Source organism: Crassostrea angulata, chromosome 1, assembly GCF_025612915.1.
Source record: "Crassostrea angulata isolate pt1a10 chromosome 1, ASM2561291v2, whole genome shotgun sequence".
NCBI lineage: Eukaryota > Metazoa > Mollusca > Bivalvia > Ostreida > Ostreidae > Magallana > Magallana angulata.
The window spans coordinates 44337427-44360957 of record NC_069111.1 but is presented as its reverse complement, the minus strand read 5'-3'; the positions used below and the strand labels follow the sequence as shown (position 1 = coordinate 44360957).

General features: G+C 31.8%; 1 protein-coding gene, 1 long non-coding RNA gene and 1 pseudogene across 2 annotated transcripts; all 3 read right to left on the bottom strand.

Moving 5' to 3' along the window:
• Positions 1 to 2976: 2976 nt before the first annotated feature.
• Positions 2977 to 3889, bottom strand: LOC128192623 (uncharacterized; annotated as a pseudogene).
• A 5550-nt stretch (positions 3890 to 9439) lies between these two features.
• On the bottom strand, positions 9440 to 12645 carry LOC128166840 (uncharacterized). The gene is made up of 3 exons (XM_052832259.1): positions 12406 to 12645; positions 11354 to 11533; positions 9440 to 11250 (listed from the first exon to the last, which is right to left on the bottom strand). The coding sequence occupies exons 1-3, from the start codon at positions 12410 to 12412 to the stop codon at positions 11003 to 11005; spliced, it is 435 nt and encodes a 144-aa protein (XP_052688219.1). The 5' UTR covers positions 12413 to 12645; the 3' UTR covers positions 9440 to 11002.
• A 1370-nt stretch (positions 12646 to 14015) lies between these two features.
• Positions 14016 to 17684, bottom strand: LOC128171432 (uncharacterized). Its single transcript, XR_008242076.1, has 3 exons — positions 17064 to 17684; positions 15071 to 15237; positions 14016 to 14906 (listed from the first exon to the last, which is right to left on the bottom strand). It is a non-coding gene; the product is annotated as an uncharacterized LOC128171432 (long non-coding RNA).
• Between the last annotated feature and the right edge of the window lie 5847 nt (positions 17685 to 23531).

Here is a 23531-nt window from a genome sequence, read left to right as displayed (position 1 = left end):
CTTTGCAACGAGCTTTGCTCTAGTTATTATTCTTTTTCTTTTCTTCTGACTCCTTTTTTGCTTCATAACTCAAAAAGTTTTTAAACGATTTTGATGAAATTTTCAGAGATTTTTGCAAGTTGGCGTCCCTCAAAAATGTTAAAGTTTTAAAGAGAACGTCACCTCCGTTTTGACGTGACGTCATTTTTAAAAATTTTAAAAAGTCATTTTGTCCCGGACTTTTCTCAAAAACGCTCTAAGATAGAGGCTTGAAATTTTCAATGATTATGATTTAATCGATTTACCTCTGTAATAAGGCCGGAAATGAAAATCTGTCACTTCCGGTCGAAACCGGAAGTGAAACAAATTTTTCGAAAAAATGAATTTTCTGATCAAATCAAAAATGAATAAGTGTTTTGTAGAGTTTATTAAGCTGAATCTAACACTGAAAGCCGTTTGAAAATCGGACGATGCATTACAGAGATATCGGGGTTTAAAAATTGATTTTTCCGGAAATTTTGATTCCGCGTCCTTGGTTTAAAAAATAGCGTAATGTTCAAAGTATTATTAACTCGTACCAAAAATAATTGTTAAGTCGTACTTGAACACATTCGGATTTTTTTTGTTAAGTCGTTCTTGAAATCAGGTAGGTTTTTGTTAAGTCGTACTTAAAATCATTCGGATTTTGTTAAGTCGTACTAGGAATAATTCGATTTTTTCATATTTTTTTTTAGTTACTCTTGTTTTTGGTTTAAGAGCTCTGCTTCTTACAGGAACTTCCAGCTTTACTTCCGACATTAACGGAAGACCCACTCGTTGCTTTGCAACGAGCTTTGCTCTAGTTTCTCATTATAATCGTAATAGGTTTTGAGTTCAATTCTTTTTATTACTGATTTTTTTCATACTTTCACATTTTTAGTAAAACACAAATCTATAAAAAAAAAACTAAAACTGAAAAACACTTTTTATTATAGCAAATTTAATTTATGAACACAATAATTGCTATGAATGAATTCACGATTCTATTCAATAACAGTTTTAAATTGTAAATATTAGAATACTCGATTAATTTATTTTCATTAGAATTCAGACTTTGTTAAATTCAACAAATGTTGAAATAGTGATTCATAGGATTAGAAAGTTCAATGACATTCGTAAGTATTAATTGTTAATTTCGTGTTTATAGATTTTAAAAATCTTGATCTGTTATCTCAAGAGTTTTTAAATTTGTATGAACCTGTGCTCATGCTGCATAATTTATTTGAATTTTTATTTTGCCTTCTTGAAAAAATAAGATACTACAAAAAAATTATTTCACAATGATTTTAAAGCTTTTTTTTCAAATTAATATAGTACACCATTGTATAAAGGCATACTGAGTTAATATGATATCGATATTTAAAATTGATGTCTTGAAACTTTATCCGACTTGCAACAAAAATTCATGCATGGAAGCCTAGATTAAAAGCTTTTCAGCATAAACTGGTATGTTGAAAATAATCTTCTGGAAATTCAATATGTCATAAAACACCATGTCATGCGTAGGCTTTGCTTGGATTTTAAAAATGATATTTTTATGAGTCAATTTTTTTTCAATGATAATTGAAACATACTATAAACAATCGATTTATTAATCAATCATTGAAAATTTGATGTAAAGAACAAAGAACAGTCCTGAAAAAACAAGTCAATCAAAAACATTTAATGTTCCATAAATCATGTACAAACTATCTTCGTTGTATTAGCTGTTTCATTTTTCAAATTGTTGAGTTCGGGTTACTGTCTCCATTATCTTCGGGTTCTTAATTAAATTGCAATCGAACTTCCAGAATTCGAAGCAAAAGTTTTTGCCGCTCAAATCAGTTTTACTCCAAGGTGAAAAATAAATGTGCTTTAGTTACAGGGAAATATTAGCCCACGCTTTATTTTTTCGCCTTCGTTGACAGCGGGTGAATTTAAGAGTGAGCAAATTCCTATGATTCAAACGATATTCTTTATTCAAAACTTTGGACGAATTCAAAACGAAGTGAAACTATTTGCTAGTAAAAAAGGGCGAAAATAACACGGGGCGAAAATAACACGGGGCGAAAATAACCCTGTAAACAGTATCATATTTAATTTGGTCATTAAATGATACAACCACTCAGTGGGTTGTCAATTTTTTTTCTCCTGGAAATTAAGCAACAAGAACAAGCTGCAAAAAAGGCAGTGAAAATATTATTGAGTTAAGTTTTGTTCCAACTTATTCCTCTTTTTATTGTGATATTTATTAGATTTAGTACTAAAATGACAAAAGAACACAGTTTGTACAGCAATGTTTGTCCTGTTTTTGTGTAGAAAGCTGTTTAAAGACCCTAATTAAAGCAAAATTACATTGCTGTCGTGCGTAAAAAAACATTTGCCAGATTTTTTGATAGAGGAATTTTCATCATAAAGGTAAAGTTTACATTAAGTAACAACATCACTTTTTTGCGGCAAAATAATTTCTAAAGAGTACAATATTGCTAAAATTTGTGTAAATGGTTTTCATTACAGGGATTGACAGAGACTGCATGCACTGCAACATACTGGGGACAATAGTTGATGTCTTCATCTAATTTAGCCACATTCGGACATTATTATGTATTAATAATGTGCATCTTGCCACTAATACAAATGCAAAATACAGAAAATGAAATGCCTCAAAGTGGATAGCATGGCAGAGTCGTTGTGTATAGTAATATATATTTACAATTGATCTTTTTTTTTAAATAAAGTTTTAACATTTCAATATCATCTGGATCATTAGTTAGTGTATTTTGAAATCGTATATGAAAAATGAGATTATGATTAAAATATGAATGATTACTACGAAAAACCAAATAGCGATCTAGAAGCTAGTATTGCTGGAAACTAAATGTATCGAAGATTACAAGAAAACTTGAAATTATGATTCACGAGAGAAAATTACAATGATCAATGAAATAAAATTAAACAATTACATGTATGTCGTTCTCGCTACCTAAAAGGTATGGAACACACAAACCTGGGCTTAATATTATTGCAGCAGTTATCATATATCCTTACAATCTCAAAACTAACAGATAATATTCCGCAATAGTTGCTGTCACAAGGAGCCATGTTCCTGTCATGCTCATTGATCTCAACGGACACATTGGGATGGCTAATGTCCAGTGGCTGACCATTGACCCATTTCCAGCCCGCAGAATTGTCAAGTCCAACAGAGACAGCCACTCCTCTTCCGACTAGACAAGAAAATAAAACACGTCTGTAATTTTCAATTTTAAGTTACAAAGTACCGGTATACTTTGAATCGAACTATAAAACTTTAAAAACAGATTAAGCATATTTTATAGCAATTGTAGAACGTACAATAAAGAACATACACTGTAGAAGCAAGTAGGATGAAAGGCTATCGATTTTAAGATCAGTTTCCAGTGATATCAGTTCTCCACCATTTTCTTTACACACTGTCGTTTCATACGTAAACGAAGAATTTGTTGTCTCCTAAACCTTCAGGCACACTCCTATTTCTCTCAATACATCATATTCAGGCCAAGAACATCCTTGACAAAATTAAAATATGACGTCTTATTTCACCAGGAAAGCATTTAAAGTACTATTTATTCTAAATTATTTTAATTTCTTTCAAGTAAGCTGTACTTCAATATAGATATGTCAACAGTTGAACACTTAAGGGTACATGTTTATTTCTTACAGAATAATCTTCATCTGACCAGGAAATTTAATTTAAGAAATATTATAGTCATTTTTAAATAAGGTACATGCCTTTCATCTTATAAACCTTAATCCCCGATTCCGGGAATGTTTCTGTGTATTCCATCAATGGATAATTGTAAAGATAGCAAATCATCTCTGCGGGTTTGTGGAAGAAAGTCTTACAAGACATCTGATCTGCACACAACTTTGCGCACTCAATGCAGGAGAACCGTCCGTTGGTTGGATTCAGGTCTGAGCGAGGTCAGATATCCTCGTATATGTTGCTTTTTTCAAAGTATAATCCAGTTACTTCAGAGGAAACATCTGATAAACAGACACAATATTTTGCGAAAAATGAGGAGTGTAGGGAAACTGTTTTCACAGAACCAAATTTATAAGGGAAGATTTTTTTTTAGCTAAAGAGGCATGGTAACGATTTTGCTGAAAAACTTTCATATGTGTTTTGTTCTATTTTTGTTCTTTTGTCAGGCAAACTAAAGTTTTAGTGTTAATGGCCAGGTAATCAGATACATATCTTACAAAGAACATCTTACTATTAAAACTCGGGGCCATGTTTTTGTTTTCATTTACGAGCGGACTATTAATAACCTGTATATTTACATCTACCAAGTATTATTTCCTCCATTTCTTGCGGAAACTTATACTTAATTCATAGCCATATAGAAACAGCCAGACTGAAATCTACATGCTCCATTTATCGATTTGTCGAACTCTTTAGCGGCTAAAACTGACAAGAAACTGACAGGACAGAAATTAACACGCCCTTCTTATCGATTGGTCGAAGCCTAATACAGCAACCTAAGAAAATCACGGACTGCACAAAATAATCATAATGATGTCAGACTCAAAGTCTCCCATGAGATGATTTGGCTGTTTCTTTTAGCTAACGTCCTTATGTACATTAACAGTAATTTAGTACATTTTACTAAATTTTCATGGTTAATTTATTAATTATTAATTTATTAGTTAGTGAAAAGAAAGATGTTAATATAAACAATGAAATGCTTTCTTTGGTGATTCATTCGAAACATGAAGGTAGCGATCATTGCAGAAAAAATACATAACCCGCTAAGTTATCGTTCGATAGAAAACATTTAAAGAAATAGTGAACAATTCTAAACAGAAGAAGTATAAAAAAAATAGTGTCTAAGTCCCATTCCGGTAGAGACATTTGTATACAACGCGTATGCAATGTAATGCTCTGTCAAACGTACTTCTTTGATAAAGTACAGTGCAGTTTCATCCTTTTGATAAATATTGTAATTGTTTGGTCTACTGGGATCCTCAGAAGTGAAGAATATTTGTTTGAAGAATAATTCCCTTTCTTCTTTTTTTTATTTGTATGTTTCCTCTTATTTCCTATTAATGTCACGATGCTACTTCCTGGGGCCAAATCCAAACAAACCACTAAAACAACTATTAAATGGATACCACATATAACAGTCAAAAAAGCATATGTCTCTTTTTTAATCTCTTAAAAGGTTTGAATCATACGTTAACATAAATATAACCATCTTAATTTTTTATCATTAATAATATATCAAATTTAAAAGATATCAACTCCACAATCCTGAAGTAGATGGAAAGGAGGCGATAACGTCAAGAAACAAAAGATAGCTTTCAATTTCAATTCACTTTGGCATACATAAACTGATTTGAAGGGGTATGTACTTTAATTCGTTGGATGTGCTTTCGAAATTGTTGTTCACTCAATAGGACAGTACAATACAATCCATTGAGTACAAGAACAGTTTTAGGGGGGAGGGGGGGGGGGGTTACGTTGAAACCGTAAATGCAAAACCCTTTTTTCACTTGATGAAAAGTACACCACTCTAGCTTATTTGCAAATTTTTATGAATATTAAACTACCATCTATTTTTAGGGGCAATTTAAACAAATCTGGTGTATTTATCCAAAAAATATTTAGTCAATTGCCAATATATTCTCCTACAAAGCTTCATTCTATCATTTGTCAAAAAGAAAAATGGCAATGCTCACCTACCAAACAACAGAAAAATCGTTTTAAATAATCTTTTTATTAAAAAAATCTATATATTTTATGTGTTTATAGTGATTAATTTCATAAATGGTAGGAAAACAATTTCAACAAAAGGTATAACCTGATTAGCTTGATTGCGCAAAATCATCCATAATGAAAACTACAGTGGGCCGCCTTCAATTAATTGCGCATAAGATGATATTCAAAAGTTTCGATATCAATCATTTGTTTTATCTTAAATTAACATTTTTATCCGCAATTTTTTTTAATTTTTCATTGCTTTCCTATTTTCATATCACAATATTATATCTAACCACCAGCCCCAGCATTCAAAAATATAATTGAGAATAGAAAAATGTTAATTATGACATCCGACAGGATTTGGAAATCTACGAGACAAAATCTAATTCATTTTTTTTATTTGGATTTTTATTGGAAATTCTCGCACGTACGTTACTTTAACTTTATAATTTTTTTTCAACATAAGATGGAAACATTGGCCATACCAATTTCCGAGGAAGCACATTTTCCCCATTCTATTTAAATTCACATATTTACAATACATATTTTTTATATTTTTGTTAATTTAAACAATAAAATGCTCTCTTTGGTGATTCATTCGAGATATGACGGTAGCGACATTGCAGAAAAAAATACATAACCCGTATAAGAGGTTTTTTAAAAACTTTTAATATAATTTTTACTAAATGTATAACTTTAATAACGTAATCTAATGAAGCTCAGGTAAATAATTAAAAAAAACTATTTACAAAGTATGCATGTGACCTATTTGACTTTATAGACTGGCCTTAAAAATGTGTTTCATTTATGTTACATTATCTTATTTTTAAGACGATATTTCTTGCATAAGGGATTTGTTAAAAATCTGCATTTGAAACTTTCTAAAATACAACAGCAGAAACCTAAATCGATTATTTGCAGTAAATATGCAGATGTAAATAAAGACAAAAGATATCTACGATATCTGTACAATACCTAAAACATACGACTTATAACTTTATGTAGAAAGACTGAAATGTGGTGATAACAAACAGTTTTCAAAATCAAAAATGGAAAAGAAAAATACATAACAGAAGCAGAACAAACACGGACATCTACAAAAATAATAGGTGGGATCAGGTACCATGAACGAGTGGGGATCCTCTGCTGACCGGTCACACCCACCGCGTGCTATTTGTCATAATCGAAAAAACGGAAAATACGGAAAACATAGGCTAAGAATAAATTCATAAAAGGAAATCTAAGCATATAATAAATAAAGAATTCGTACTTACTGCGGTAGCAATATGCAAATACTATCGTAGACAAAATCAAGTAAACCATTTTCTTACTAAAATCAGAATGAGTTGTTTGGTAAAAACAAATTTAGCAAAACTTTGTTCATTGCTTCAAAACTCCAAGTTCATTGGTTAACTTACAATGTCTTTTGGTACGCAGTTCTTTCAATCAAGGGAAAGGTTTCATGGATGATGAATAATCCATTTCTGTATGCTGCAAGCATTGTTACATGTAGGTGTATGCGTATTTTTATTTAAATTTTTATTTTATCACTGCGGGATTCTCCTAGAATCAATGACCTCATATTTTTTTTACTACAATATATGAATGTTTACACATAACATAGTCCATCAAAATAAAATATCATGTCATTACTTATGATTTGAATTTCTATATCAAAGGATTTTAAACTAAAAAAGGGAAAACTTAAAAATATCATTAAAGGTATCAAGGTGAAAAATAATTTATAATTTCACGTCACTTCTTCATTTCAAAACTAATCGCAATTTTATTTTGAAAGTATTTTTTCATGTTATTCATACAATACCTTATTTTGCGTCTACAAATGCGCAATAAACTCAACAACGAAATCCACAAGAGTTGTAGTTTAACGAATGTAAATGACACGCAGTAATTTATAAGAATCACTCATGGTTGGTTAAAAAATGTTTAATCTTAAGATTCAGCTAGTGAAATTCAGGAAATAAAACAACGAGAAGCAATAGTTATTTCATTGTAATGTATGGCAATTTACTTTGAACTTGACAGAAAACGTGATAAACTCTAATCGGTTTATTAACTGTGCATTGCTGTGTATCTCCTGCTGAAGACTGTTTTAAATTCTTAATAGATTTTATTTCCTTAGGCACACCAAGAAGAATTTGCTTTTAAAGATAGTGTTGTAGCAGTCATCAGAAATCATCATACTTGCTGGAAAGTAATTTGTCATTTTCCAATAAAAGTTGTTTACACCCGTCGTTCTTAACGATTTTCGAGATAAAACGATTTTTAACCCTTTTATGATGAAAAATGATGACAAATTAGGTCTTTTTTTCACATATTCATAGTAGAATGGCGTGTTTACTATTTGGAATAAAACCCATTTCCATGTACAATATACGAGGGTTGATTTAAAAGTTATGCTACAGATGCGATGAAATTGTGAAAATGGGCGTAAAGTATCAAAAGTTCGTACTTTGAAATGTCTGCCCATTTCGATTCAGGTCTAAAATTTCAATGCATTGTGTTCATTATTTCTGAACATATATTTTATTGAGCGTGAGACAAGGACAGTCGCCGCACGCTGGCGATGTTATTTCTGGACTCTTCGCGTTCCGTTAAAATTTCATAAATCAGTCTTTAACAACAACAAAATAACCGGCAATGATGCTCTATTAAATTCTCCTTTTTTTCATTGAACAAATTCTCACTTTTATCTGTTTGACAGAGAGTAGTATTATATTGGATTACCTAATGTGTGATCAGTTTTATGTATGGCTCTTCAAAACGTCAAGAACGTATCCTTATAATATTGCTGATGACATAAAATCTAGCTCCAAATGTCCTCCAGAGGCTATATATCTGATACAATGTATTTTTTGCATGGCATATACTTTTATAAAACATTGAAACTACGTTGGGGGCACGTTGTTTACTTTCTTTTTCTATCAGGATGATATATAAATTCCAACACATTTTCTAGTCAACTCTATCCAGCGAAGCAAAAATGCAGCTAATCACTATATGCATTTCCGGATTTTTTATTTCTTGACCAGGAGACAAAAAGCACTGCGTATTCAACAGAAATGGACGGTAACGTTACTTAATTTAAAAGAGTTCAAATATGTTACTTTGATTTCTGCAAGACTTCTAAGACTTGAAACGAAATCTCTAATCCAGAAGTCCATTGTAGAGGCCCAATAAAACCTCATTTTCAAATGTTGTAAAGAAAATATTAAAGGAATATAATACATGTTGTTATTAACATTATAAGTATATCATTTAGACAATAAATTGCTCTTACAATAAATTATACGTAATTCCATTTTAGGAAGTCAATGTTAGTTGTCGTAAATCGATCAAATCAAAGTTATTGTTACACTCAATTATGACAAAGAAAATATACAAAAACGTTAAAGTAAATGACATAAGAAATTTTAGTAATGGACACACAGAGTGTATGTTTATAGTAAGCCCCCACACACAAAGCAATCACTATGAACAAATTAATCGATTTCCCCTTACAAAATTAATATCAATATTTTAAAAATGAATTGTCAGGTATTGAGTTGTAATCTTTACTTAGGCACTTGTGCAGTTACATCATTCTGTTAAATTCAAATGTTAACAAAATGAGGACTTCCAAAATCAGTGGGTTCTAAGCTGGTTTATGTTGATATGTACGGAAAACAATAGTGCAATTGACAATACTAGTTTAATTCTGTACGAGTTTCATTTAAAGTACAAATCTTTCATTACAAAATCATAAACGATTCAACAGCTACAAAAATAGATACATGTACACGAGTATTTGCATTGAATATTAGCCTGATATTTTTATATTACAAGAGTGTACTATTGATAAATGTTCCTTAGAAGTAGAAACATATTGTTTTATGCAGAATTATATCACACAGTCATCGATAGCGAACTATGTTTTGAATAGTGTATTTTATTGCTTGAAAAGGCTGAGTGGTCAGCAAATCTACCCCAGATCTACCATAATAGTATAAGTATAGATCTACCATAATATCATAAGTATAGATCTACCATAATAGTATAAGTATAGATCTACCATAATAGTATAAGTATAGATCTACCATAATAGTATAAGTATATTTTAGCAATAAACTATTCAGTAAAGATGCAACCCAACTATTGTAGTTTTAACATTTATCATTTTCCTATTATATGTACCGGTTAAAAGCCGAAAACTGTCTATTCTGTCAGATATTGTACAGTACGAGGTGTGGCAGCGCTGAGGACAGTATAACCTCTGACCGAATGGTCAGTTTTCGGCTTATACTTGCCTAAAACATTTTGTCTCTCCATTGCTTGTGATTATTTTTTTTCGATCGTTCTGCTTCACTTCATTAACCTGGCACTATTAAATAAGTTAACGATCTCCAATCCTCGGCAATATTCGATAACGCTTAATTTTCCGGAATTATTTCATTCGTACCATAAATCTGCCTATTATATAAACAAAAATAAGTCTTGAAGTGTTAATATAACGCAAAGCCGTTCAACGAAATGCTTGGCTTAGTGGCTCCACTTACTACCTAAAGCTAAAGGTTCGAGCCACCGATGCACCGGTACAAAGTTTTTTTTTTTTACCTCTAATTTGATCTCAACTTGCATACGTTATTTATTCAATTACATTCATCGTAGCCAAAATTGCAACAACTTCGTAAAATGCACGAATATCATCAAACTATTTCTTTTTATTTTATTTCATTTATATAGTTTGAAGGATAAATAACATCAACGGTAGCAGGTGGCGCGGTTTCTGTAGGATTAAACAGTGCATTTATGTTTTTAAAAGTCGTGCAATAGGTCGTTTTTACTGCCAGACCTTTTTCTTCGATTTTGGATCTAAGGATTTCAATTTTCATACATATATTCTGTGCAGTTTGCACGAGAAAGGTGGTTAATTTCCCGTGAGATTGGAGGAGCAAGTAGCTGTGTTTCTCCCTCTCCTATTGTGTTTCTGTGAGTTTGAGTTCATCCCAATTTTCTACAGCAGTCCAGTATATCACTTCAAGCCGCATATGCATATAAGTAGAACCTATCGGAGCTACAGGTAATTTACTGGGGGGTTGCAGGACAATAGGAGATTTTCTGGACTCGGTTTAACAAGATATAACAAACACAACAAAAACGTTTTAACTTTATATAGAGCTCTCCGTCTCAAGGAGGTCAATATAGTCTAAAACTGACCACGACCATCCGGCCTTCTTAAAATGTTTAATTAACATCAGCCGTTTACAATGTTGTGGACATCGAACACACCGAGAGCGGTCTTATGTTACTACAGCACTGATCAAACAACAGTGATTCTGTGGGAGAGATTCTAAGAACTCCACAGTAGTTGTCGGGACATAGGTGCATTTGTGCATCATAACTGTTGAGCTGATATTGCAAGAGAGAACTGTATGTCAAAGATACATTGTTGGACCATTTCCATCCATCCGAATTGTCAAGTCCAATCAAGACTGGTGTTGTCCACTTAACTACAATACAAAGAAAAAAAGGTAACCTGGTCACCACTAGTGTGTGTGTTCTATCAATTTTAATTTGTTGTTCTCTTTCGTAATAAAAACATGAAAAACTCACAGTATTGGAGCAAGTATGTTTTTAAAAACTGTATCTTTCCGTCAGTGTCTAATGATATCAGTTCTCCGCCTCGGTGATTACACGCTGTGCTGGCATACAATGATGTCATATTTTCCGCAGAGAAAATACTAATGCATATACCACCTTCTCTATACATTGTAAAATCTGAAAATTGACAACCTGAAATACAGTGTAAATAAAAGAAAGTAATTAGCACATCGAGAGACATTAATTAGAATTATCATTCAAGAATTCATTAGTATTTCAAATATTTATACCAGTTAATCATAAAATCAATTCGATGAATATAAACATTAATTTACCAAGAACTACAATACAATTATATTATTAGTTATTGATGAGTTTAATTACTAAACACAGTGGTCAGCGGTTATACCTTAAAATTATCGACAAAAATATAGCTGTGGTTTAAAATCCAAACCCATTGACACGGCCTTGAATGTTTCTTACTATTCTTTGACATTATACACTCAACCATCGTACTAATAATTGTTAATTTATCCTGAAATGTTGAAATAGTGTTCTGAAATTAAAAACAAACTCTCATATTTCAAAAAAAAATACAAGTAATCATCAAACATAGTTAGTGAAAATGATAAATAAACAGTCATGTCGAAGTAACTTGGTACTATTATTTTTGTTTACCGGCAGAGAATAATTAGGCAATTTCTTCGTTATTACCGATTTGAGGATGTTTTTCAATCTTTTAATCAATATCCACATACAATGACATGTACATTTTGAATTTCTGCCCTCATGGATATTCAGATACCATAGAAATAGGCATTGCTATTTAGACAAGTTAAAACAATGTATAAACTTGTCTTCAAAGGTGTAAATCTATCTATCTAAAGATAAAATGAGATAAAAACAAGTTCCTCGTGTTTTGATTTTCTTGAAATCGAAAAACTGATGTTCTAACAAATAGGTCACATTAGAAAGATTTATAAATATCAAAGGTATCCAAAGAATTTTATTTCGTATTTCAAGAAATATTTGATGAAAAAAATGCTTGCGAACAAGCAACAAACCTTTCATCGTGTATATTTCCACACCTTCCTCAAAGATGACAGGGGTATACTCAAGGAGGGGATGATTGTAAAGAGAACACACTCCGTCCAGTGGTTTGTAGAAGAAGGTTTGACAGGTCACTTCTTGCCCACACAATCTAGCACATTCTAGTTGTGTTAACACCCGTTTTTGAACATTCAGACCCGAACTCGGCACCGCATCGCTATAAAGCAAGTTCTTCGAGAACGCGTAGCTTTTACTGTGGGCTACAAGTTTACAAAAATTTTAAAAATATAAAATAAAAATAACATTTTGGCACATTCAACTTACTTTAATAACTTATTTAATCAAAGGGACTTGGACACGATTTGAGCTCAAATTTTTTAAAATTTATTTTTTCATTTTTATTGTCTATAATGGTTAATATTGTTGTTTTTTAATGCTTGTCAAAAACTGAAAGTCAAATATGAGCTACAAGCAAGTTACAGAGGTTAGAATTCTTTGTTTTGTAAACAAAACTCGAGTCTTGTTATTGTTTGCATATGCGTTGTTTTTTGAATAAGTTTCACTCTAATGTTGCATTTTGCTGTTGATAAAAATATTTAGGAACAAATTAAATCAGTTCATCTTGTTGCCACAAGTTATTTTGTTAAAGAAATGATAATTTCTTTATTTTACATTATTTGTAAACAAATATAAGACTCGAGCTTTGTTTACGTGACACTGTCTTCTTTCCTCAATATCTCGCTTGTAACTTGATTTCAAGCATTGAAATTTTGGTGAATCATTTAACATATACAAATAAATCATTTGATACAAAAAAATTAAATATAAAAATGTTCATCTAATTCGTGTCTAGGTCCCTTTAAGGACAGTTTAGAAACAGCAAAACAAAAAACTAATAATACGCATTTTATATTTTAAATTTATACATGTATCATATATTTTTTAAAAATTAGGTTTAAAAACGACAACTTTTTAAAGTATCTAATTAAGCGTGCACATCACAATGCAAATATTGTAAATTTCGTTTCAAAATATTCACGGGTTTTTGAAATATGTTATTTTTTAACAATGACGATAAACAGTGTGTGGTTGCTAGCATCCAAAACAATTATAGGTTAATTAAAGTGATATTTATATTTTAGGATCTTATGTTTAAAAAAAAATTAAAACTTGATATAGAAAATATGTAACTTACCAAATTTACAAGCAATCAATGTCAATAACCACATAAAAATGTTCCTTTTCATCCTGAGGAATACTGAAAGACGCCTTTTTGAGTTTTTTTAAATTGAAATAAAGCATATATTTCTTTGAAATGTTTACGTCGCAAGAGTATTCACAATACGAAATAACGAACTACGCATGCTTTAAAAAATTTCCTGAAGTTTTCATGTTGAAATTACGTTATTGATTGGTCATTTAAATCTTAATTAAAAGCTCGTGGACGATTCCGGTCATGTAGTAGCTGAACCATGTAGAGAACACGATAACCCTGCCTACATGTACTTCCAACATTATGTTGAGTTTCCCACAAACGGCTATTTATTTAAGATCTCATCCTGTTTACAAAATTCTTAAAACAAGAAGAAAATGCTCTAATCATAAAAGAAAAGCAGAAAATGTTCCTTGCATGATCTTAAGTTTTAGTTATGATCGAAACCAATAATTTAACAACAGTATGTTGCGTTTTGAAGAGTTTTCAATCTTACATTCGATATCAGAAAGGTCTGTCTGATTAACAAAAAAGAAAAATAACATTGAATATTTCTCATAACGCCATTTAATCATAATTACAATGATTTGGTTCTTCATTTATGGCTACTTTTACGATGATATACATATATTTATCATATACTCTATCCTCAAGAAAGTATTATTTTGGAATCAATTATATAACTCTTTCAAAACACGCTAAAAATAATTCATACGACAGCATCAGTTTCAGAGAGGAATAATAGTGATTTGAAAACCACAATGTATTAAACAGGAACATCGATTATCAAGAAAGAAAAATTGAGGTAGATTAAACATAAAATAAAATGCATAATTTATAATCTGAAAGTTTCTTGATTAAAAACGTACACTATGAATACATTTTCCCGAACATTGATTTCAAAATGAATATCAAAATCAATCGACTTTTCTATTCATATGGATCCACCAAAAGATACCTGAGCTATAAAAGAACGATGAAGATTTATTTTTTTTCACAACACAATGTGTTTTCATAAAATGATATTGCTAGAGATTCAGGCTCCTATTGTTTATGAATATTTTTCACGTGTCTCTTTAAATTGTCATAGTAACCAAATCTTTTTGAACAATATTGACATACAAAAACTTGTTTCTCATGTACACCACGAATATGTCGTTTCAATGCTCTGTCATAGGAAAACGACTTGCTACAGTATGTGCAAGATAACTTTTTCAGATCATGTTTGGCATTTATATGGTTCACCAGATCCTTCTTATGTACAAAGCTTGAGCCACACTGGTCACATGGATACATCTTTTCCTGAAACAGATGAAAATATTATTTATTATTCAATGAGTTTTATATGAGTTCATTGTAAGTTTGAAAAATATATATCTATATACCCTGACTTTAACGATTAAATTGTACATGTATATGAAGTCAAAAGAATAATTTGTTTTATGATATACAGCGGAATTTCTTACGTTCAAATGATTCTGCATATGTGACGTATAATGAGTTTTGGTCGAGAGGCCTTTAAAACACGCAGTACATTGAAACTTTGTAGCACCATGCTTTATTTTCACATGGTCAGTTAACTCCTGTCTTGATCGAAAGCCTCTGCCGCAGGTGTTGCACAAGAATGATGGACCTGTGACGAAACAGACGTATTTACTAGGCATAAAGAGTATCATGTACACAGAAGGAGATATTTAAATAATCTATGCGTTAATGTGAAAGAAATGAAGACGCAATTTTTTTGTTTGATATGAAAAGAAAAATGAATGCACTAAATTTATGCAGTCTCACATTGTCATGTTCATGTTCATTATAACATCATCGGGCATTTTTAATAAATGCTTTTCAGATAAGCCATTGTTTTTCATAATCAAAGAAGCAGCAGAACCGAGCTGAAAATATGCTTTAGGTTCTAATCGACAGTAACAGTGATGTTGGAGTTCTCAGTTTTAAGAGCACATCATTTTTTATAACAAGAGGCCCATTGGCCACATCGCCCACCTTAGCAACAAAAGGCATGATATTATCAGCTTTATGGAGACATATACAAAATATCTGGATAATGTAGTAGAATACATGTATATCCTGTATAAATAAAATCAATTATTCCCCTGGATAGTCTTATGTTTATAATTTAGCCCCTTTTCTGACAGTATGATTTTATAGTCATATCACATATTGAACATTTCAGTTCTCAAAAGATCCTAAAAAGTTGTTTTTGTTTTGCCTCGGACTAGAATGCCTCGACGTCATTGGATGAATCGCGTCACGTGATTGCCTTATTTAAACGGCAAGCGGCAAAATTTATACGGCAACATGGCGGACGTAACGTTATTTGAATAGATGTTTTACACAAACGTTCAACCATACCTTTAATTTTTAAGCCCCCAAATATTTAGAGGACCCCCCCCCCCCCCACCTTTGCCCGTAACGTAATATTATGATCCTACATATGACATCCAGGTGTGCACAGACGACAGACGAGGATGGTAAAAACTTAAGAGAATTAAGCTATGAATTTAATTGTTACATATTCTCGTTTGTTTGTTTACATATCAAACTTTAGGTCGTCGACAATACAAAACACTTATTAGGTTTGTTACTGACTGTTTACAGAAAGTTGTGGGGTCGGTAAAGTCCATAGAAGGTGAGGCGGAGCCGCGCCTTCTATGGACTTTACCGACCCCACAACTTTCTGTAAACAGTCAGTAACAAACCTAATAAGTAATGATATATGGGATATACCCAGTAAATGTATGTTGAACTTTGAACCCCTTGTGAGGCACAAGAATCGTCCAGGGGCCAAGGTCTCAACAATTTTAAAGAATCATAAATATGTCAACATGCTTGCATATAAGTAAAACCATATATTATAACATTTCAGTTTTTGTGAATAATTAAAATTCCTTTGTTGAATTGGATCCTCAATGTGGCCCGACCCCTGGGGATCAGTATTTGAACGAACTTGTATCTACCTACCTGAGGATGCTTCCACACATGTTTCATGTTTCTTGCCTAATTGGTTTCTGAGAAAAAGATTTTTATAGATTTACATTATTTATTCATGTGTAAAAATTTGGCTCCCCATTGTTCCCTCACCCCTACCCCCAGGGGTAATGATTTGAAAAAACTTGAATTTACCCTAACTGAGGATGCTTCCACACAAATTTCAGTTTACCTGGTCAAATGGTTTTAGAGAAGATTTTTGAAAAATACTAACAAAGGACCTGGCCCTTATTTAAACAAACTTGAATTTTATTCACCAAATGATGCTTTGTGCTAAATTTGGTTGAAATTGGCCCAGTAGTTCTGGAAAAGAAGTTGAAAATGTAAAAAGTTTACAGACGGACAGACAGACAGACGGACGCCGGACAAAGAGTGATCAGAAAAGCCCACTTGAGCTTTCAGCTCAGGTGAGCCAAAAACAAATGCGTTATCTACATGATAAATTGTTAGTACTTTTTGGCGGACTTTTGGCAAATATCAGGTTCGTACTGGGCGCTTCGTCATGGCCATAAACTAAAAAGAGAAGTCATGTTAAATTATCAAATTTTTTAATATAATCTCAATGTACACATGGGCATATTTCATTATAAAGATGAATTCAAACATTGACAAATATATTACTGTACAAAGAACACAACGGCACAAAAACCACATATTTTATTTCAAAACCCAATTCTGGGGCTCTTTCAATATTTGTCAAATACCAATTCAAGTAGATTTTGTTGCTGAGCTATATCAAAAACTGATAATTCAATATCGTGTGTGATTGGTAAGGTCGTTATTCACAACTCTACGTAATCATAGAACTTTCAGTTTTTTAATTTTAGATCTTGAATGTATAGAAGTAATTTTTTCTGACTGATTTTTAAACTGTGGCTATAAATAACCACGGTCTATTGCTACCGTCCTGACCGGAAGAGTATATCTCACGGGGACCCTAGCGGTTAAGGAACGATAACTATGTTAGGTATATGCAGTGTTACAGGCAATGTTTTATCTATCTGTCGATTTAAGTATGAAAACTAATTTTAATATTATCAGATACTTTAAGCATTATAGCTGCTATTTTGTACATATATTTAAATAATTTATGAAATTGTGTTTTATTTTAAATGAGCCGTTACCCTTAAACTCTGTATCAGGACTGTATAAACTATATCACTGCGATAATTGGTTAAGAGATCTCACAATACTCGCTTCTTGTTTTTTTTATGATGTAAACAATTGTCAGAAACACACTATTTAAAAACTTTTTCCATTTCATATTTCAGCAATTATGCTTCATCGATAAATTAAGTCATTTTCAACGCATTAATTTTAGTTGAGGTAGAATATTTATTTTGCTGTAGCTTATTCCAAAGAATTCACAACAGATACTGACAATGAAAATTACATAAATTACAGTTTATTGAACTTCAACCGATCAATGGCACACTTTCTTCTTCAAGTGTGCATCTGTTTTCAAACATACAAAAAACTTGAAATTTACGATACAAATGTGCTTAATTTTGGACTGACCTGTGATTTACCTTATTTTGTAACCCACTCAGTTTGTAGGAACATTAATTTTATTACAGGCACCCCAATATTTATCAGACAATATTTACTACTTATGTTGACGCTTTACTTGCTGCTGACTTTCTCTCACACACGCTAATCGATCGATCGTGTAAAATTCACATGCAAATCGAGTCGCCATTTTATATGTATAAACAAACCACATTTCACGATGTTTCAAAGATTTTCAGTTCAGATTTTTTAAGCAAATAAGGAATTAAAGACATATGCTGTAAAACGTCTAAGACTTATGGATTTCACGGCGTGTCAGCTCGTGTATCTCTAATTTGCAGCAAACGCTAGCTTTTTTTGTGAGAAAAAACAATCGGTTCAACTCATGCAATATTCCAATCGAAATACACACCGGTTAGAAAGTGTCACCTCTCAACGAAATGCTACATCGGCCTTAGCGTATACACACATGTTATATTTGCGATAAATAATAAAGTATGAAGGCAAAAAATGTGCTTCATAGATGACTGTAGTATTCTGCTGAGCTACAGAACTATAGCTCTCCGGAAATATTGCCGGGATTTGCGAACCCTAGATCTATTGTATAGTACATGCAAAGAATAAAATGAAATTTATATACACAGCTGTACTGTCAGGAAAACATGCGTTCAACTTGGATTTTGTTTGTTTGGTGTTTTTCAAAACTAATTTGGAATATTTAATCAATATTTGTTGTAAGTTTACTAGAAAAGTTTAATGTAGCAAGTTAATTATGCGTGTTAAAGTGTATTGACAAGCGATAAAATATACATGTGACTTTCCCAAATTCATTCAAATGATTTGAATAAATCTATAGCTAAATATAATAGGGCAAATGTACTTTAAACGTTGATTAATGAAACTGCCGCGACTGAATATTGTATGATTTTTTTTTTTCAAATTTTTATTCACTTTCGTTGTGAGCAAATGGAAATAATCCAATAATAAATTAGAAGATAAAATACAGATTGACTCTTCTGTTTCATGATGACGTGCATTCCAAAAGCAATGCCAGTTTTATCAATCATGTTCTTGTAAACCAATCCGTTTTCTTTACACCTAAATGTATTAACTGACTATGAGGACAAAAGCAAGTGTGATGGTCCATGAGACTGCAACTTTTTCCCCGAGAAAAAAATTGAGGGAAAATGCTGTCGAGAGGGACAATAAACATACTTCATGTATGCCCATATAGTTAGTTAAAACCTGATAAGTATTTTATTATACCAAAACTTTATTTGTTACTTTGAGAAATCTACAATATCTTTAAAGCACAATAGTCCAATCCACACTTTTCAAAAGGTGTTTCCCTTTGCAGGGTCAACCCAAAGGTCAAAAGAAAAAAACCCAAAATTCCCCTTTTTATACAATCAAATATTTAGGCGAACTGTGATGAAATCGCTTTTGATTTGATTTATTCATTCAATATGTGATGGCAACGCAAATATTTAATGAGTCATTCTGGGGCAATAAAAATACATACATTTAGTACAAGTATTACCGAAAACGGAGCTTTAATGTCAACTGATATAGATACAAACATTATAATAGATACAAACATATAGATACAACATTCTATATTAAAAAGGCTACTGTGATAAATCTATGGGTTTCCCCCAAAAGATGACGATAAAGAGACACAACATTTGTAAAGTGTGGATTGTGATCACAACTACGATTTCCACAGAATTATCTATGTATAAAACTCACGACTAGTTGTGCGAGTGAGCGTTAAGTATTAGTACATGTATGAGATACTGGCTGTGGATTTTCGACAACAATAATTATCATGCAATATGCCCCAACGTCTAACAGTACTTTCAGTACTTTGATTTTCTTTCAAATGAAGAGCAAACTTAAAGTTCATAAATCTATTCAAAACTTATAAATTACAGATACACTCCCAAATAATAAATTAATGTATTATTTAATTCTGGTTCACAGGTCATTAATTACTTCAAACAAAACATACCGCATTCGACAGCTCATATGATGGTCGCTTGGTTCGATTTTTAATCTTATTTGTGACCTATGGCACATGCCATTTTTTGGAAATATGGGGTCCAAAACAGAAATGATAATTTTCTTGAAATTATTGCTAAAATTTGGCAAGGAACTAGATTATTTGAAGAAATAAAACTAATATGTATAGTTTGAACTACTCTTTAGTTATGATTTCAATACAGTATGAAGTTGAACACATGTAGTGACTGAAAAGTAATATCCAAGTCAAAGTTTAAAAAAAAAAACCTTGCTTTACTGATGGCTTCAAATGCCCGTACATAATGAATACAACTACAAATGTAAAGATTGGTACAAAAGTTTGGAGAAACCAAACTATATGGATGTTTAGTCTGTGCTGGAAATTAGGAGGCTAAAGTAACAGTACTCTAAACTATTGAGTTATGAAACTTCCTCATTTTTTCTTGAAAACGCCCTGCCACAAAATATAGTCCCTTACTAAACTGTGAAAATATTAAATTTTCTTTTAACAATTTTATTCAATATGGTTTATTTGGCATTGTGAAATATGGATATACAAATAGATTTAATATATGATGAATTTTTTTTAGATAAGAGGTGACATTAAATAATTACCCAAAAAGAAAGGAGCGAACCTCTTTAACACATATTTATTTAAGAGTGCATTTATTGTTTCTGCCATCAAAATAACAACTTAATAATACTTTAATGTATTAAAAAATGAAGATAATAATTGTTCTATTGATCGACGTATCAAAGAAAAAATTGACCGGAAAACTTCATCAATGCGCGTAGCATTATTTCTTATCATTTAATAAAACATTTTCAAATAAAAAAATGTGAAGTGTCATTGATCAAAAATGTAAATAATGTAAATGAAGCGGCACGTATGAATACAAAACAACAACAGCAACAATATTCAAAATGGATGCGCCTTCAGCTGATGCAGAGCTATTGAGCTGAATTTAACGGATTAAACACAAATAGTGAGTTAAAATCTGAACCGGCTGAATTGAAAACGAAAGGAAAATGCATGCGATAGCTTGTGATATTATTCACTGTGCAGAAAAACTCGAATTAAAACTAGTTTTCATGTGAGATTGCTGGAATATGCAACTGGACATAACCATCCAAGGAAAGGCGATCGTGGATGAAAATAGCTGATATGTCGACAAAGAATAGTATTTGTAAGCGACTTTTGTAAACGTTGTGGTAACTAGATAGCCAGTGATGTACTTAAATGGTATATCTGCCGCTTGGAATGCGCCGAAGGAGTTGATGCATTACTCATAGCTTTTCTTTACGACGCTTATTCTGATGACCGATCATGTACGTGTGTAAATTTAAAAATGATCGTTACCAAATTTGAACAGCAGTGTTAACGTGAAAGTTTATAGGCCTATATGTTCGTTATGATATTCCTGGAAAAGGAACAGCCAGCCTCGCTGTAAATGTTGATTGATCTCAAGCAGACGAAATCGTGAGAAGACGCTTAATTTTCTATTTCGTGAATCAAATAATGTGTTTTGTTTATTTTTGAAGGTTAAACTTTCAAGTTTTTATATTAACAAGGTTGCATTTTGTTTGCTGACAATAAAACAGACACAACTTTACATTTTGTTGACAGTGTTTATCTTGGAAATTCCCGTTCTATAAATAGTGTTAGATCAGAACAGTTGAGAAAAGTAGATCCGGCTAAAATTTTATTGATGCAGGTATCAAAGAAATTTTTCGACCAATCAGAAGCGCCGATATCTCATCAAACGAATAAATATTAAATGATTTGCTGGTCACCTCCTGTTACTTCAAAACGATTTAAGTTTGTAGTTTTTTCCTCTCCGTCTCCAAAGGTTAATTAAAGAATTACCCACCTTGCCCATGCCTCTGTGTATATCATAATCAAAGCCACAGTTCAAACCGCACAAAGCGTCTTCAGAGTGTAGAATGATGTCATGTCAATTAGTAAAACATTTTTATAAATGATCTTGATTGAAGACTCTAAATCTTATTTAAAATTTATGCATACATTTCATAACATTCGTTTCTGTGCTTTTTCTTCGTGTTACATGTGCATGAACGTATTTTTTCTTCGTGTTACATGAACCAGAATGCATCACCGCTGCCTTACTTAATGGACGACAGGGGTGTCGACATGTATTAAATACCTTATACCAGAAACACCGTGAGAAACATCAGTATGGTTAGGATTTTGTTCTGAATGTTGTGTTCTTCAACTAGCTTTTGTGAAGGATGTGTCTACATCTCAGGCCCGGTTTCTTTCCTTATTCATACATCTTTTCTACGAGAACATGTTGAAAGCCAACATCGCCAGTTAAACTCATTTCGAAACATTAGGGTTCAATATGGTTCAAAACACAATCCATTTTATTTGTAAATATTTACATTTTCTATTGTCTGTGATAATTTTACGAGTCGGTGTTGAAGTCTAAAACCTAATAATTTCATAAAAGATGAGCGACAGAAAATGGGCTTGTTTATTTATAGCATAATCGAAAAACGGTAATGGCTGCGCCGCGGAGTAATACATAGCATGTGCAACATGAAAAAATAGTGGCTTTAAAATGTTGTTTTAAAATATAGAAATTGGAAATAATATAAATATATGTAAAAGGGAAACATTCTTAGAATATTATGAGGTGATAATATCGGTCAGAGCGTGATCAAATCTATAATAAAGTCCTTCGGGCTTTATTGGATTTGTCTCCGCCCGAACGAAATTATTCCCTCATAATACTCAAAGAATGATTCCTTATATATTAATGAATTTCAATATCCCTCGGTCTTTCTTAAGGTATTATCATCTGAGACGGCTAAGGTTTATCATGCAAGTTTCCAAAAATCAATGAATTTAATTGAGAGTAGATTTTTACTCCATAAGAACATACAAAATTACAACACATTGATGAGATAACCGTTAATCATTACAAAATTTGTAATTTCTAGTCGCTTTAACATCAGTCGTATGTTGTCTTACGATAATCTTTATTGTTATCTTGTAGATATATTTTTTTTTGTCCTTATGTTAAATATGATCTTCAGTTGTTTTCATTTCAGCGTGCATGCTTCTGTTCAAGGTATTTTTCATCATTGATCGAAGAAGAAATTTTACCGAGGCAATTTGATTGTCAGTCCGTGTTCCCTATTTTAATACAACACAGAGATGTTTCATGTATGAGAGAGTTCTGCATTAATGATTGGAGCCGGAAAAAACCGAAATAGACTCCCAGCTTCAAATGATAGGTTCAAATCTGAATTTCTTTGGTAGATTTTGATTTGTTTTTAAAATTATAACCTAAAAATCGATATTTAATTATTAAAATATCATGTAATTATAACAAATTGTTAATAAACTTGAAGTAGAATAACAGT

What these genes read in the sequence shown, in the direction of transcription:
- LOC128166840 (XM_052832259.1), bottom strand. An exon ending in AACATACTTGCTCCAATACT is followed by an intron (nt 11,251 to 11,353) that starts GTGAGTTTTTCA and finishes TTTGTATTGTAG; the next exon opens with TTAAGTGGACAACACCAGTC.